This window comes from Furipterus horrens, unplaced genomic scaffold, assembly GCF_987537825.1.
Source record: "Furipterus horrens unplaced genomic scaffold, mFurHor1.1.pri manual_scaffold_2, whole genome shotgun sequence".
Lineage (NCBI taxonomy): Eukaryota > Metazoa > Chordata > Mammalia > Chiroptera > Furipteridae > Furipterus > Furipterus horrens.
This window is the reverse complement of record NW_028327172.1, coordinates 48,733,254-48,750,024: the sequence shown is the minus strand read 5'-3', so window position 1 is coordinate 48,750,024 and position 16,771 is coordinate 48,733,254. Positions and strand designations below refer to the sequence as shown.

Below are 16,771 nucleotides of genomic sequence, written 5' to 3'. Positions count from 1 at the left end.
GAACCAGCACTTCCCTTGCTCCCCAAAATGCTAAAAGCCAAAAACATGCCCAGAAGTTCCCCAGTCCTTATTTGTCGGCTCTCTTCTTCAGGATCTGGGGTACAGTGTCATCAGCCTCCATATAATAGTCCAGGAAAGCATGTGCCATGTTGTACTGGATTATGGTGAAGTCCAGTAAAGGCACAAGTTCCAAGAGAGTCCTCTCTGCATGTAAAAGTCCAGAAAGTCCAGGTCTGCAAACAGAGTCCTTGGCAGCTTTGGAGTCAGCTGAAATCAGCACAATTAAAGCAGCAGCATGTCTGCTTTCTTACTAGCCTAGTCCACATGGTCAAATTATCCCTATGAGCTGCATACCTTCTCCTTCCTTCTCTCGGACCGCACGGCTCTCTCCCGGCAAATGGCTGAGTCATGTGTGCATGTCTCTGTTGGTAGGGCGACACATGCATGTGCAGTCTTTGGTGCTTTTTCATCCACCCTCATTTCCAGGGGTGGGGGATCCCTCCCCTGTTACAATATCACAAACCTGCCCACCTTGGCTCCCATAAGCTATGTGCAAGCTGCTCCAGGAACGTGTGCATAGCTGCCTGCCATGGGGCGAGGGGATGGGGATGGGTAACTAGTAATGTGCTAAGTACTGAAATTGACCAAAGTTAATCACTTAACATCTAAATCTTCCTCTGGAAGCTGCAAGCCTTCAATAGACTTCCCAGTTCCAAAAGAGTTACATTAGCCAGATACTGCCAGTGCAATTGTTGTCCAGGTGGAGAGACAGACTCCTAGTGCTTCCTTCTCTGCATCCTCTCAGAATCCTGTCCTCTATACACACGTTTTTATTTCTATGGACAAATGCCCAAGAATACAATTTCAAGGGTAAGGTAATTATTTTTTTAGTTTTATAAGAAATTCAGCATTTTCAAAGGGGCTGTGTCCTTTTACGTTCCTACCGGCGATGTATGATGATCCTGAGTCTCTGCATCTTTGCCAGTTTTTGGCATTGTCACTATCTTTTATTATAGCCGTTCTGATGGGTGTGTAAAGTGTGTACTCATTGTGATTCAATTTTTATTCTCTGATTATTAATGGACATCATGTGCCTGTTTGCCAGTGGTATATCCTCTTCAGTGAAATGTCTCTTCATATCTTTTCTAATTGGATTGCTTGATTTTTAAAAATTTTTTTTTATTTTTGAGAGTTCTTTACATATTATAAATACTAGTCCTTTGTCTGATATGTGATTTGCAAATATTTTTGCCCTGGTCTGTGACCAGTCTTCAGCACCCTCTTAATGAGGTCTTCAATACATCAAAAGATTTTTAATTTTGATGAGGTGTAACATCATTTTTTCCTTTTGTGGATCATAGTTTAAGTGTCAAGTCTGAGAACTTTGCCTAGCCCTTAGTTCTCAAAGATTTTCTCCTATTTTTCTGAAAGTTTTATAGTTTTATATTATATGTTTAAGTCTGTGATCCATTTTGAGTTAATTTTTATATAAATTGGGTGGTGTAGGTCAAGTTTTTTGTTTTGTTTTGTTTGCTTGTGCCAACACCATTTGTTGAAAAAATTATCTTATTCCATTGAATTGCTTTTGCACCCTTGTCAAAAAATATCTGGGCATATTTGTGTGGGTCTATTTCTGGGTATTAAATTATGTTCCATTGAACTATGTATCTGTCCCTTCTCTTATACCATATTGTCTTGATTACAGTAGCTCTATACAAACCCTTAATATTAGGTAGAGTGATTCTCTCTCAATTTGTTATCTTCTTTTCCGGGATTGTTTTAGTTATTTAGGGGTTGTGCAAAAAACCTTCCTGAGATTTTGATGGGAATTGCATTAAGCCTGTGAATCAATTTGAGGAGAATTGGCATCTTTTTGATATTGAGTCCTTCAATCCATGAATACCTGTCTCTCCATTCATTTAAATCTTCTTTGATTACTTTCATCAATATTTTGTATTTTCAGTTTACAGATCCTGTACTTTGTTAAGATAATTGTTTAATTTTCTTTGGAGTGATTGTTAATGGTACTGTGTTTTTAATTTTAGTTTCTATCTGTTCATTATTACCAAATAAAAGTGTGATTGATTTTTGTGTGTTGGTTTCAAAAAAAATTAAAAGGTGGCTTTTTACTACTGTTTTCTTATTTCTATTTTTTTAAAATTTATCTTTAGGTGATCTATAGAATTGTTTTAGAGACATATTGGGTAACTAACTGACAACACCCCTGCAAAGGTGGTGTTATTGTTTTTATTTTACAGTTGATACAAAGAGCCTAAGAACTTGCCGAGCTTGTATATGACTGAGGTAGGATTCATACCCAGGCTGTACAGAGCTGTTTCCAGAATAGGCTATACCATCTCAGAGTTAAAAAAATTTTTTGAAGGCCTTACATGGTATATTTTCTGAGAAGTTTAATCCTTGAAAATGACAACTTGACTAGAATTACTAGATGTTCCTCTAGTAATTTTATTCCTGTCCTTGGAGATAGTGCACAGATATCTACTGGCATTTCATGTATTTGGAAAAGTTGGATTCCATTCCCTCTACTCAGTTTTTATAAAAATTCTTTATATTTGAAATTTAAATATTCATTAAATTAGAATTCATTTATTCATTCTTTCAATTACTATTTATGAAGGCAAGCGTTATGCTAGGTACGGGATATACAAAGATGAATAACACTGTCTTCATTTAATTTGCTTATACTCAAATAAAGAAGACCCATAAGAAAGCAGATAGAATAAAAGGTGGTAAGTGCTCTGATGGAAGTAAGTAGAGTTGCTACTCAATAGTGTGCTGGAGCTGGCTCATACCAGTTTGTGGGAGTCTATTATTCAGAAACTCTGCAAACCTGTGTTACCAATGGTAGCTTAAAATTGGCTATGGTCGGACTATTTACAAAATGGAAATTAGCAAATACTACATATAGGGCTTTCCTTTGCTTTCCTTTTTTTTCTTTTTCTTTACAGTCCCTTAGGCCATCCAGCTTACTAACGCACCACCGTTGGTATCGGAGTAGACGTATTAAATCCATGCCTTTATCTCATTGCAACATGAGCCCATTCTGCATGTCATATCATAAATTGTTTTAGGACCAGCTGCTTCTGGTGATTTAAGCAACCACCTTTCACAAACATGGTGGGCTGTTCCCCTTTTAGATGATGAGGGTAACATTAAGTCTGTTTTTGTTCCAGAGATTATAAAGCAGCTAACATCACCATCAACTTATACCTCATCAATGAGCCTTGGCTCTTCTCACTGGCCTGGTGCTCCAGGATTCACTCAGTGACCACAGACAACATTCAGCTGCTGAGGCAGATAAATTACCCTTACTACTTCATGGTGAGCTGATTGTCCAGATGTTCTCCCATATCTGGTACGATAGGAGTCTATGTATACTATGCGACCCGTGTATTGCCCACTGTATAGTCCCCTGGGCAGTTACCTAAGAGCAGAGACAGCTATGATTTTGGAGATGTGGCATTCTCCCCTCTCTCACACAGATCCTATTGTTAACTTGGAAATGTTCCATTGGCTAAAGAAAATCACATGGCCAAGTCCAGATTCAAGGTGGCTGAGGGGAGAAACAGACTTTACCTCCTGATGGGGAGAAACAGCAAGGTCACATCGCATACTTGTCTTTTCACTTGGATTTTACAGATTTAAGTAACATTTAATTATATTGCACAATTAAAACAACGAATACACCTGTTCTAAGCCATTTAGGAGCAAGAACAACTTATTCTGGGGTTGCTTGGTGGTTCTCACCTGGTGCACATTGTGAAGCAGGCCAAAGCATCAGTCAGTATGTTTCTCAGAGGGGGTTAAGAGACTCAGTTTAGTGGAAGTTGTTTAAAAGCTTCTACTGTACTTGCCTGTCCTGAGGATTAGATGTGAAAAATGCCCTATAAGTGCTTAGAACACTTCTTTAGGCCCTGTAAGTGCTCCTTAATTGTTAGTTCTTATTATGGTCATTAGTATTTTTATTAATATTATTAGTCCAAGGAAAGACCTTGGGATAGGGGGAAAACTGGCCTAAGAAAGAATAAAAAGTGCCAGCCCCAGGAGCATCAAGTAAAATTGGAGTGGGAGGAGTGGAGGAAGAAAGGGAGGCTCAAACCAGGGAATTAGGAAATCACACAAGAGGCCCCAGGAGATGGAGCTCTGGCATGTGGACGATTCAGGCAAAGAGTGTGGAGAAGGGGGCATGTTAGGTAAGGGGGAATTATAATTTCAACTTACTTACTTGAAGCATCATAATGTAGAACAGTGATTTCTAAATGCTGGCTCACAGCTGAGGAGCTTGTTAAAAATGCAGGAATTCTGATTCCTGAGGTCTGCAGGGAGACCCAGGAACCTGTGTTACTAAAATCTGCCCAGCAGATTTGGATGCACAGCCAGGTTTAGGAAGCCGTGCCATGAAAACACAGAGCATGGGAACTCAAGGAACTTGGGCTGTAGTCCTGGGTTCAGAGCAGACTTGCTATATGACTTCTCTGGGACTCCTGCAAGCCTCAGAGAGATGAAGGGTGTGAACTTTTATCCTTTGTAGACCCCCATACATTGATGGGGTGATTGTTAGGATAGCAGCAGGTATCCTCTGTGTTTGAGACCACCACATCAAAAATTCCTCTCCACCTGGTCTGCTGCCACTTCACGCCATCCCCAGGCCTGACAGCAGAGCAAGGGACTTGGCCCATATGATCGAAAATTCCTCCCAACTGTACAGTTCTTTGACTTTAAAGTGATTTGTTTTCTGTTTTGCAGACACCAAGTTACTATACATTCATGTGGCTTCTCCTGGATTGTATTTCTGCAGCTTTTATTGTTGCCATATTTTATTTTCATTGGTAAGTATATGTTTGTAATTTTAAATAATTTTTTCCCAAAGTAAAAGTATGAATGGTTCTTATGGAAAATTAAGAAAACAGTTAAATACTCTTGTTATATCCATCAGCCATGTAGGTTCTCAGGAAGACAGGGTTAATAGTACAAATCTCTCATTTCTTCTCATCCTGCTTGCAACTCCACACACCCCTTCCACCTCCTCAGTACAAGACAGTATTTTAAGGATAAGGATTCACTAAAGCTCAGTTAAAGCCTGTTACCACAGATTCAGTATGGTTCAGTTGAGAGAGGACAGAGGTTGAAGATTGTTGTAGTACTTAGTGGTCGAGGGTGCAGAAGCAATTCCAGCAGACAGAATGGGACAGTCGGAGCGCTGCTGCACACTCAAGCAAGTCAGCACTGAGCAGAGCAAGCACCTTCCTTTTATTGAAATCTGAGGGTGGCAATTACAGGATACACATCCTATCGCTTAAGGAGAAAACAGGATACCTGGGTTCAAACATTAACTACTTAACGTACAAAACAGAACTGTAAGTCCTTAAGGCTAAGTTCTAAACAAGATGATAGACAAGGGAGTAATGGAGTACTCAGCAAAGTCTCTTTGTTCTCAGGATACCATAGCTCAATGGCCTGAAACAGCTTGCAGCTGCCAGCGTTAGCAAGTCCAGCTCGCTTAACTGAGTCACAGGACACCTGGACAGGGGGGCATAATGAAATGCCCCTACCCAGAGACTTGATTTCCACCAACAAAGATTGCTCAGAAAATAGCAGGATGCTGTGCAAAACAGCAAGTTCACAAACACAGAAGCCTGGGGGTTAGCCCTGGATCTGTCCCTGAGCTGTTGGGTGACCCTGGGAAAATCACTGCCCCTTTCCAGACAACAGTGTTTTATCTGTCAATAAAATGACATTTGAGGATCCTTGCTGGAAAATGCTACAGGATTTCAAGGTTCAAGGTGGGAGAGGGAACATTCTGGTAGAAGAATCTTAGCTATAGCTGGTAGTCTCGAACTGAAGAGGAGATGTGAGAGGGCTCGCTGGGCTCCCATGGGTGGCAGCTGAAAGTCCAGAGAACTATTTCAGTGTCCGGAAGTGTCCTGCTGAGAAGTGTGGGATCCAAATCCCAAGTTAGGCTCACCAGCCTACAGCATCAGAGGCAAGAGGATCCCAGATAGCATACAGCTACGAAAAGTGGGAGAGTTTCTGTCTGCCAGGGAGGGACAACTGGAGATGCAGAGAGCCTTTTAAAGGGCCAACACCTAAAATCTCATTTGGAGCCACTTACTCTGGGCTCTGGCAGAGTGGACTAGAGACACTTGAGAGTTTTGGGAAGTTGTCTTTGGGGCGAGGACTAAGGGAGCAGCCAATGGGATCCCTGTGCTGACTCATCCCCCATACACTGGAACCATCCTGCACAGGCAGAGCAGTCCCCTCCAAGTGGCATCAGCCTGAGAGGAAGCAATCGCCCCACCTGCAGGGATTACTCTGCTCCATGCTGCGGTGCTTAAGCCCGACTGCTGATTATAGATTGACTAGATTAACAACTGAAGGAGACAGACACAGACCGTGGGTCACTGGTGGTTTTGAACAGGCTGCCTAGTCCCAAACTGGGACACGATCTAACATCACCTGGGGCAGATCCAGAAAGAGAAGAAAGTGGTAAAAAACAGACATGACTGAGACAAATTCCACTGCAGGTCCTCTTCATGATTGGAGTTATTTTCTCTCCTGCATAGCATTTTAACATTCATTTCTTGTCCTTCAAGTTTGTACATATTAAGTCACTAGTTTTTAATTGTAGTTTATTTCAAATCTCATATTTTGCTCCTCCCTTCTCTTACTTCATTTTACCATCTTATTTCCTCTTCTTATTTTTGTTTTAAATTCTGTCTTCTCTCTTGCTACAAGTTGTTCCCATTCTGCACTCTTACTATATTTCCCCTCTCTAGCCTCTCAAAACCATTTTTCTTGTCATTAACCATCTCACTTTCTTTTTCTTGTTCTTAAAACACCCTTATTCTGTCACTGTCTTGATCAATCTTTGTTCATTGGTCGAGGATATGATGACTGTTGTTGCATTTCTTTGATTTTATTCATAGATCTTCACTATTTTGGCATTTCAAATCTCATATCTTATTGTTCCCCTCTCCTACCCAATTTTTACCTTCCTCCAACCCTTTCTTTTTTTTCATTTTAAATTTGAAAATTTCCCTGTATTAGCCTTGTTGTCATTTCTCACTCTTCATATTGCTTCTCCCTTTCCCCTCTCAAAAATCATTTTCTTTCAGTTAGTCATATCTTATGTTTTTACTTTCTTATAATAGTCTTAATCTATTTACATCTTTATTAATACTGGCTCATTTGCTGTTGATAGTGTAGTTGTGGTTGGGGGTTATTTTTGAGGGTGTGGGTATCTTTCCTGGATTGTTTGGTTTTGCTCTGGCAGCACCTGTACACCAGCATACAAGACGTGGTGGACAGAGTGACTCTCTGTCAGCTAGCTGGAGGGGAGACCAACCAAAGAGCAACCCAACAACAACCAAAACCCAGTTACAACCAGGCAGCCCAAATAAATGGTATAAAGGGCATCCCAAAAACATCAAGTTAGGAGATCAAAGAGACTGCATCACTGAATGCCACAGGTCTCCTACCACAGAAATTTACAACACAAAGACAGGAAGCAATGCAGAACAATCTAAGAAGCAGAAACAAACAAAAAGAGTCACCTAAAATAGGGAGGCAAAAAAAGAACCCCCAACAGAAAGGAAAGAAGGAATACCCAGAAAGAGTGCTAAATGAAACAGGGGCAAGCAAACTATCAGACATTGAGTTCAAAATAATGGTAAAAAGGAAGCTCAATGAGCTCATTGAGAACTACAAAGAACTCCAGGGAAGCTACAAGGAAGTTACTGCAAGCTACACCAACATGAAAAAGGACATAGAAGTTATCAGTAAGAGCCAGGAGAAATGAAGAATACAATTTCTGAATTGAAGAACACAGTAGAAGGAGTTAAAAGCAGGCTAGATAAGGCAGAGGATTGGATCAGTGAGCTAGAGAACAAACTAGAAAATAATTCCCAGAGAGAGCAACAAAATGAAAAAATATTAGACCACATTGTAGGATACAAAACAAGCCTCAATAAATTCAAGAAAATTGAAATTATATCAAGAATCTTCTCAGATCACAAATGGCTTGAAACTAGAAACCAACCTCAAGGAAAAAAACTCAAAAACATTAAAATTCATGGAGATTGAACAACATGCTATTAAGTAATGAATGGGTTAACAATGAGGTCAAGGAAGAAATAAAAATGTTTCTGGAAACAAATAAAAATGAACACGCAGCAGCCCAAAACCTATGGGACACAGAGAAGACAGTCGTGAGAGGGAAATACAGTCCTACCTAAAAAGGATAGAAAAATCTCAAATAAACAACCTAACCCTACATCTACAAAAACTAGAGGAACAACAACAAACAAAGCCCAGAGTGAGTAGGAGAAAGGGAATAATCAAGATCAGAGCAGAATTAAATGACATAGAGACTAAAAGAACAATTCAAAGGATCAATAAGTCCAGGAGCTGATTCTTTGGAAAAATAAACAAAATCAACAAGCCTTTAACCACACTCATCAAGGAAAAATTGAGAGGACCCAAATAAATAAAATCAGAAACTAAAGAGGAGCAATCACAAACAATACCACAGAAATACAAAGGAGTGTAAGAAATTACTATGAACAACTATGTGACAAGAAATTTGACAACCAGGGTGAAGTGGACAAATTTCTGGAAACATGTAACCTTCCAAAACTGAATCAGGACGAAGCAGAAAGCCTGAATAGACCAATAACAGTGAGTGAAATTGAAGCAGTAATCAAAAAATTCCTGGCACACAGAAATCCTGACTGGATGGCTTCGCAGGTGAATTTTACCAAACATTTAGAAATGAGCTAACTCCTATTCTTCTCAAACTATTCCAAAAAATTCAAGAAGAGGAAGACTGCCAAACTATTTCTATAAGGCAAGTAATTATCCTACTTCCAAAACCAAGTGAAGATATAACCAAGAAAGACAACTACAGGCCAATATCACTGATGAACATAAGTGCTAAAATCCTCAACAAAATATTGGCAAACTGGATCCAGCAATACATTAAAAAGGTCATACACCATGAACAAGTGGGATTAACCCCAGGGATGCAAGGATGGAATAATATTTGCAAATCAACAAACATAATACACCACATAAGCAAAATGAAAGACAAAAATCATATGATCATATCAATAGATGCTGAAAAAGTATTTGACAAAGTACAACATCCATTTATTATAAAAACATTCAGCAAAGTGGGAATAGAGGGAGCATACCTCAACATAATAAAGGCCATATATGAGAAACCTGAAGCCAACACCATACTCAATGGGCAAAAACTGGAAGTATTCACCCTAAGATGAGGAGCAAGACAAGGGTGTCCACTTTCTCCACTTCTATTTGACATAGTGTTGGAAGGCCTAGCCAAAGCAAGAAAGAAATAAAAAAGAAAGACAAGAAAAAGAAATAAAAGGCATTCAAATCAAAAAGGAGAAAGTAAATCTCTCTTTGCAGATGACATGATAGTGTACACAAAATCCTATAAGCTTCACCAAAAAACTAGATCTAATAAGTGAATTTGGAAAAATAGCAGGATACAAAATCAACATTCAGAAATTGAAGGCATTTTTGTACACAAACAATGAACTATCAGAAATAGAAACTAGAAAAATATCCCATTTACTATAACAACAAGAAAAATAAAGTACTTAGGAATAAACTTAACCAAGGAGGTAAAAGGCCTGTACCTGGAAAACTACAGGACACTGAAGAAAGAAACTGAGTAAGGTAAAAATAAATGGAAGCGCATACTGTGTTTATGGATTAAGAGAATTAACGTCATTGCAAAGTCCACAACTCAAAGCAATTTATAGATTTTATGCAATCCCTATTAAAATACCAATGACATATTTCACAGATCTAGAAAAAATATTTCAATAATTTACATGTAACCAAAAATGACCCCTAATAGCCTCAGCAATCTTGAGGCAGAAGAACGCATCAGGAGGAATCACAATACCTGATATCAAACTATACTACAAGGCCACTGTAATAAAAACAGCCTAGTACTGGCATAAGAACAGGCATATAGATCAATGGAACAGAATAGAGAGCCCAGAAATAAACCCAGGTCTCTATGGTCAATTAATTTTTGACAAGGGTGGCAGGAGCATAAAATGAAGTAAAAATAGCCCCTTCAACAAATGGTGCTGGGAGATCTGGCCAGGTACATGCAAAAAAATGAAACTAGAGCACCAACTTACACCACACACCAGAATAAACTCAGGATGGTAAAAGACTTAAATGTAAGCTATGACATCATAAAGTCATAAAGGAAAATATAGGCAGTAAAATTTCAGATATCCCATATAGCAATATTTTTGCTGATATATCTCCTAGGGCAAGGGAAATAAAGGAAAGAATAAACAAACGGACTACATCAAACTAAAAAGCTTCTGCTTGGTTAAAGAAAACATCAGCAAAATGGAAAGGGAAGCAACCATATGTGAAAACATATTTGCCAATGATATCTCAGACAAGTGTTCAATCTCCAAAATATATAAAGAACTTATACGACTCAACACCAGGAAGACAGACAATCCAATTGAAAAATGGGCAAAAGATCTGAACAAATACTTCTCTAAGGAGGACATACAGAGGGCCCATAGGCCTATGAAAGGATGTTTAATATCACTAGCCATCAGAGAGATGCAAGTTAAAACTACAATGAGATACCACCTCACACTGGTCAGAATGGCCATCGTTAACAAATCAACAAACAACAAGTGCTGGCGAGGATGTGGAGAAAAGGGAACCCTGGTACATTGTTGGTGGGAATGTAGACTGGTGCAGCCACTATGGAAAATGTCTGGAATTTCCTCAAAAAACTAAAAAATGGAACTGCCTTTTGATCCAATGATTCCACTGCTGGGACTATACCTGAAGAATCCTGAAACACCAATTCAAAAGAACTTATGCACCCCTCTGTTCATAGCAGTGCTATTTACAATAGCCAAGTGCTGGAAACAGCCTGCGTGCCCATATGTAGATGAGTGGATCAAAAAACTGTGGTACATTTACACAGTGGAATACTATGCAGCAGAAAGAAAGAACTCCTACCTTTTGTGACAGCATGGATGGAACTGGAGAGTATTATGCTTAGTGAAATAAGCCCGACTGTGAAAGACAAATACCATGTGATCTCACCTATAAGAGGACTCTAATGAACAAAACAATCAAATGGGCAAAATAGAACCAGGGGCATGGAAACAAGGTTCAGACTGACAGTGGCCAGCGGGGAGGGAGGAGGGGTTAAGGGGGGGAAGAAGGGGAAGGGTCAAGTCAAGGAACTAGTATAAATGACCCATGGACATGAACAACAGGGCAGGGATTGACCGTGGGGTAGGGCAGTGGAGAGCAACGGGCCGGGGGGTGGTGGTAATCAGGACATCTGTAATAGAACAATTTGAAAAAAAAAATCTTAGCTAGAGGAGGCCATGGTTTTGTGAACCTCATCAAACCCATCATGTCTTCATTTGTGAGTTAGCCTTTAAAGGGGGAAAGTACAAATTCCTAAGTGAGAATTTGACTGAGTAATGTTTCTTTTCTGGGTACTGCCTTGGATTACTGTAATTTTTTGAAGAGGTCTCCAAGGCTCACAGATGGTCTGCTTCCTTCCAGGTGGAGAGAGAGCAATAAAGTGAGAGCCTTCGAAAGCGTTAGCAGTCACACAGGTAAAACCAGAGGCCTACCCCAGTGCTACCCACTGCCCCCAGGACCCAAGGTCTGCTTTTCATGTGTCTGACAAGAACAGAGGAAGTCTGGGAAATTGAGGGGTGGGGACCAGGAAAAACTTGGGAGGTGTAGCTGGAAAGAGATTCTGGAGGCCCCTTGACATCAGGCTTCATTTTGGACTTCATTCTCTAAGCAATGAGACCCTTTGGAAGTTGTTGAACAAGGTATTTATTTTTCATTTCTTCATATATTCATCCATCACACAGTTCTTGAGTACCCACTTTGTGCCAGGTACCCTGAGAGGGGTGGAAGAGAATTGAAAAATGGAGGGTGGCCCAAGAGAGTGGAGGGTCAGCCCGCTGAGAACAGTGAGGAAGCAGACATGAGTATAGCAATTGACACCATTGGGCCAAGCATCTAGGTCCAGGGCAGAGAGGCTTCCGTGCCAATGAGGGCTGAATGTGCTCTATGGGAGGGACTTCAGTTGTTAGTAACATGTGTTAGAGGGTGGGGGAGAACACTGCAGAGGTCCTAAAATGCTGGCCTGGAGTCTAGGCTCTGCATGTAAGCATTCAGGAGATGGCAAATGAGTTTCAAATAAGGGAGCAATATGCTAGATTTCTGTGTAGAGAGATGGAATAACAAAATAATTTATTATTCAGCAGGAGAACTCAGGGGCTAAGGAAGTGAGATGGGCCCAGTAAGGGGAAAGGAAGCTAGCTAGCTTTTTGCAAAAGGAGACAACCACACAGGAGTTACTGGTTTGGGAAGCCAGTGCAGTGACAAAGGGAGAACCAGTTAGGAAGCAGGGGCCCGTGCAGTACATGTTAGTTTCCTCTCACAGCTCCTGGAGCCTTAAGTAAAGTCACCAGTTCATGAATTAATTTAATTTCTTGTGGACAGTGGTGACTATGCTGAGATGCTGTGCACCAGTGGCAGATGATTGAACGATACAATCAGGAGTGGCTCCATAGGGACACTGAAAAAATAAGTTCAGGAATTGAAATAAGGTAAATGGAAGGCAATGGTCTTTCATGCTGTAAAACCTGAAGGTTCAAACCAGGACCACCCAAATCTCATGAGGGGCAGAGAATTCTCAAGTAACTGAGTTACATGGATCTTAAGAAGATCACCCTCCTGGCTGTTAAGAGATCTGAAGGCTGTATTCCAGATTCCATATTACTTTCAGCAGTTGTCTGAGTAAACGAAGGCTGCCATAACAAAATGTCTCCGACTGGACAGGTTAAACAACAGAAATTTATTTTCCCACGTTTATGGAGGCTAGGAATTCAAGGTCAGTGTGTCCGCAGGTTTGGCTTGTCCTGAGCGCTCTGTCCTCGGCTTAGAGCCAGCCCCCTCCACGCTGCGTCCGCCTGCAGCCCCGCCTCTGCGTGCACACGCATCTCAGTGTCTGTCAGTCTCCACATTTTCCCTCCTCCAGTCTGACTGGATTTGGCTCCACCCTAACAGCCTCACTCTAATCAGCTCTTTAAAGGCTCTGTCTTCAAGTATAGTGAATTTGGGGGCACGCAATTGAGTACATAACAGTAATCCAGCCAAGAAATGAAAAGAACATGGAAATGGTGAGGAAATCATGGATGGGAGAGAAGTTTTGAAGGAAAATTCAAAAATATGTACACATTAAATGAAGGAAGTGGCTACAATGCCTTAGGAAAAAATACTCATCAGGTTATATGTTTCATTACTTTAAAGCAGTCAGTCCTTTGTCTTCTGTCTTGTATGATTTCTTATGAAAAGTCTTCCAAGGTAAAAATAATCCATTTTCTTATCTTTGTTCCTCTACTTGTAACATGTCCTTTTTCTCTGAATAATTCTATGATTGTTCTTTTGTTACTGATTTTCAGTAATTTGATTATGGTTTACCTCAGTGTACATGAATGTGTGTGTGTGTGTGTGTGTGTGTGTTACTATCACACTTGGGGTTTGCTGAACTATTTAGATCAGAGTATAATTTTCATCGAGTTAGAAAAGTTTTTAGTCTATTTTTAAAAATATTTTTCTGCCCCTATCCTTTTTGTGGTATTCCAACTACATATATGTTAGATAATTTGTTATTATTCCTTGAGTATTAAAACTGTTCATTTTTATTTTTTGACTACTTCACTTCTGTGCTTAGATTCTGTTGCTCTATATGTTCGTTTTTTATTGAGGTGCAACAAATTACCACAAACCCAGAAACTTAAAACGACACAAATTTATCACTCACAGATTCTGTGGGCCAAGAATTTAGGCATGGGCTAGCTGGGTCCTCTGCTTAGAGTCTCACCAGGCTAAAACCAAGGCCCTTGGTCTGCTTTGGGTACCACCAGGCTAAATTCAATGAATGGGCCTGGGTTGAGATTTCATCTGAGACTTAAGAGTCCCCTTCCATTCTCATTAGTGTTTGGCAGAATTTATTTCCTTACAATTGTAGGACTGAAGTTGTCCCTGTTTTCTTGATCACTGATGACAAGGTTTTGGTCTGAGCTCCTAGAGGTCACCTTCAGGTCTTAACCATATGGCCCTCTCACAACAAGGCAACTTGACTTTTTCAAAGCTAGCAGAAAAATATATCTTATAGCAGAAGGATTCAGAAAAGGAGAACAAAGGAAGAAAAATAACAGAAAGAACAGAGTAGACAACAAGTTGGGACATGCTAGTCATAAATCCAGCCATCTTGTTAATTACATTAAATATAAATAGACTACACACTCAAATCAAATGTAGAGATTGCCAAATAGAAAAAAAGCAAGTCCCTAATAAACTCAAGATGGATCAAAGACTTAAATGTAAGACATGGCACCATAAAAGTCCTAGAAGAAAGCATAGGCAGGAAAATTTCAGATATCCCACGTAGCAATGTTTTCACCAATACACCTCCTAAGGCAAGGGAAATAAAGGAAAGAATAAACAAATGGGACTACATCAAACTAAAGACTTTCTGCTCAGCAAAAGAAAACATCAGCAAGATAAAAAGGGAGCCAACCATATGGGAAAACATATTTGCCAATGATACCTCAGACAAGCGATTGATCTCTAAAATATATAAAGAACTTACATGTCTCAACACCAAGAAGACAGACAGCCCAATTAAAAATGGGCAAAGGACCTGAACAGACACTTCTCCAAGGAGAATACACAAAGGGTCCATAGGTGTATGAAAGAATGCTAATCATCACTAGCCATCAGAGAGATGCAAATAAAAACCACAATGAGATACCACTTTACACCTGTCAGAATGGCCATCATCAACAAATCAACAAACAACAAGTGCTGGCGAGGATGTGGAGTAACGGGAACCCTAGTGCACTGCTGATGGGAATGCAGACTGGTGCAGCCACTATGGAAAACAGTATGGAATTTCCTCAGAAAACTAAAAACGGAACAGCCTTTTGAACCAGCAATTCCACTGCTAGGATTATACCCGAAGAATCCTGAAACCCTAATTCAAAAGAACTTATGCACCCCTATGTTCATAGCAGCCCTGTTTACAGTAGCCAAGTGCTGGAAACAACCTAAGTGCCCATCTGTAGATGAGTGGATTAAAAACTGTGGTACATTAACACAATGGAATACTATGCAGCAGAAAGAAAGAAGAAACTCCTGCTATTTGTGATAACATGGATGGAACTAGAGAGAATTATGCTTAGCGAAATAAGCCAGGCAACAAAAGGAAAATACCATATGATATCGCCTAATACAGGAAACTAATGAACAACACAAACGAATGAACAAAACTGAACTAGAGACATGTAAACAAGGAACAGAGTAACAATTTCCAGGGAGGTGGGGAGAGATAAGGGGGGTAAGTAGGGGAAGGGTTTAGTAAAGGAACTAGTATAAATAACCCATGGACATGGACAACAGGGTGGGGACTGACTGTGGGAGAAGGGATGGGCTGGGTGTGGGGGGAGCAACAGGGGAAAAAGTGGGGCAACTGTAATAGAAAAACAATAAAAATAAATTTTAAAAAAGAAGCAGCAACAAGTCCCAGCCATCTGCAGTCTACAAAAGAAATACTGAAAATACAAAGACACAAATAGATTCCAAGTAAAAGATGGGGAAAATTACATGCCATGCAAACAATTAGCATAGGAAATAATATATGAAAACATAGACTTTAAAACATGAAACATTACTGGAAACAAAGAAAGATTTCACAGATGAAAAGGTCAATATATCAGGAAGCCATTATAAATAAAACTGTGTATGCACTTAATATCAGAGCTTCAAAACACATGAAACAAAAAGTGAAAGAGAAATCATAGCTGGAGATTTTAAAAGTCTTCTCTCAGTACCTGAAAGAACAAATAAGCACACACAAGAAAATCAGAAAGAATATAGAAATCTGAACAAAAGTTCCAACCACATTGATATAAAACAAAACCCCAACAACTGGAAGAATATACAATATTTTCAAATGTACATGGCATATTTGCCAAAATAGATTATATGACGAGCCATCAAACAAGTCTCGATAAGTAAATTTCAAAAGACTGGAATCTTACAGTGTATGTTCTGTGACCACAACAAAATTAAATTAAAAACAAATATTAATGAAATATCTAGATAAGCCTCTAAATCCTGGAAATTAATGTATTTTTAAATTTCCCATTTATTAAGGAATAAATTACAAGGGAAATTAGATATTAAATTAAATATTTTAAACTAAAGGATAATGTATATATAACAGTAAAGTTTGTGGGGTATCAAAGCAGGACTTAGAGGGAAATTTATGACTTTAAATATTAGAAGTAAGAAAGGTTTAATATTGATTAAGTTTCTACCTTAAACAGAGGAGTACATTTTTCCCCAAGTAAAAGAAAGGAAATACTAAAGATAGCAGGAATCAATAAAATAAAAAAAATACAGAGAAAGTGAAAAAAGTGAAGTTGATTCTTTGAAAAGTTTAATAAAATTAACAAACTCTTAGCAAGATGAGAGAGGTTGCCCGGTTGCTAATATAATTAATGCTGAATAAAAGATGGAATATCCCTCTAGAACCTAGTCATCAAAAGGAAAATTAAGAACTTTTTTATATCATAAAATTTGACAAGTAGACCATTCCTTAAAATATATAACTTACCAGAACTGAGAAGAA

At 39.3% G+C, this 16,771-nt stretch overlaps 1 protein-coding gene across 1 annotated transcript in view; it reads left to right on the top strand.

Annotated features, from left to right (window-relative positions):
• GDPD4 (glycerophosphodiester phosphodiesterase domain containing 4) overlaps positions 1-16,771 on the top strand; it is an 84,784-nt gene that overhangs the window by 66,018 nt on the left and 1,995 nt on the right. The window contains exons 12-14 of the mRNA XM_090267306.1: positions 3,195-3,342; positions 4,768-4,850; positions 11,617-11,669. Of these exons, the coding sequence (XP_090123432.1) occupies positions 3,195-3,342; positions 4,768-4,850; positions 11,617-11,669 (284 nt within the window). The remainder of the gene's footprint in view (positions 1-3,194; positions 3,343-4,767; positions 4,851-11,616; positions 11,670-16,771) is intronic.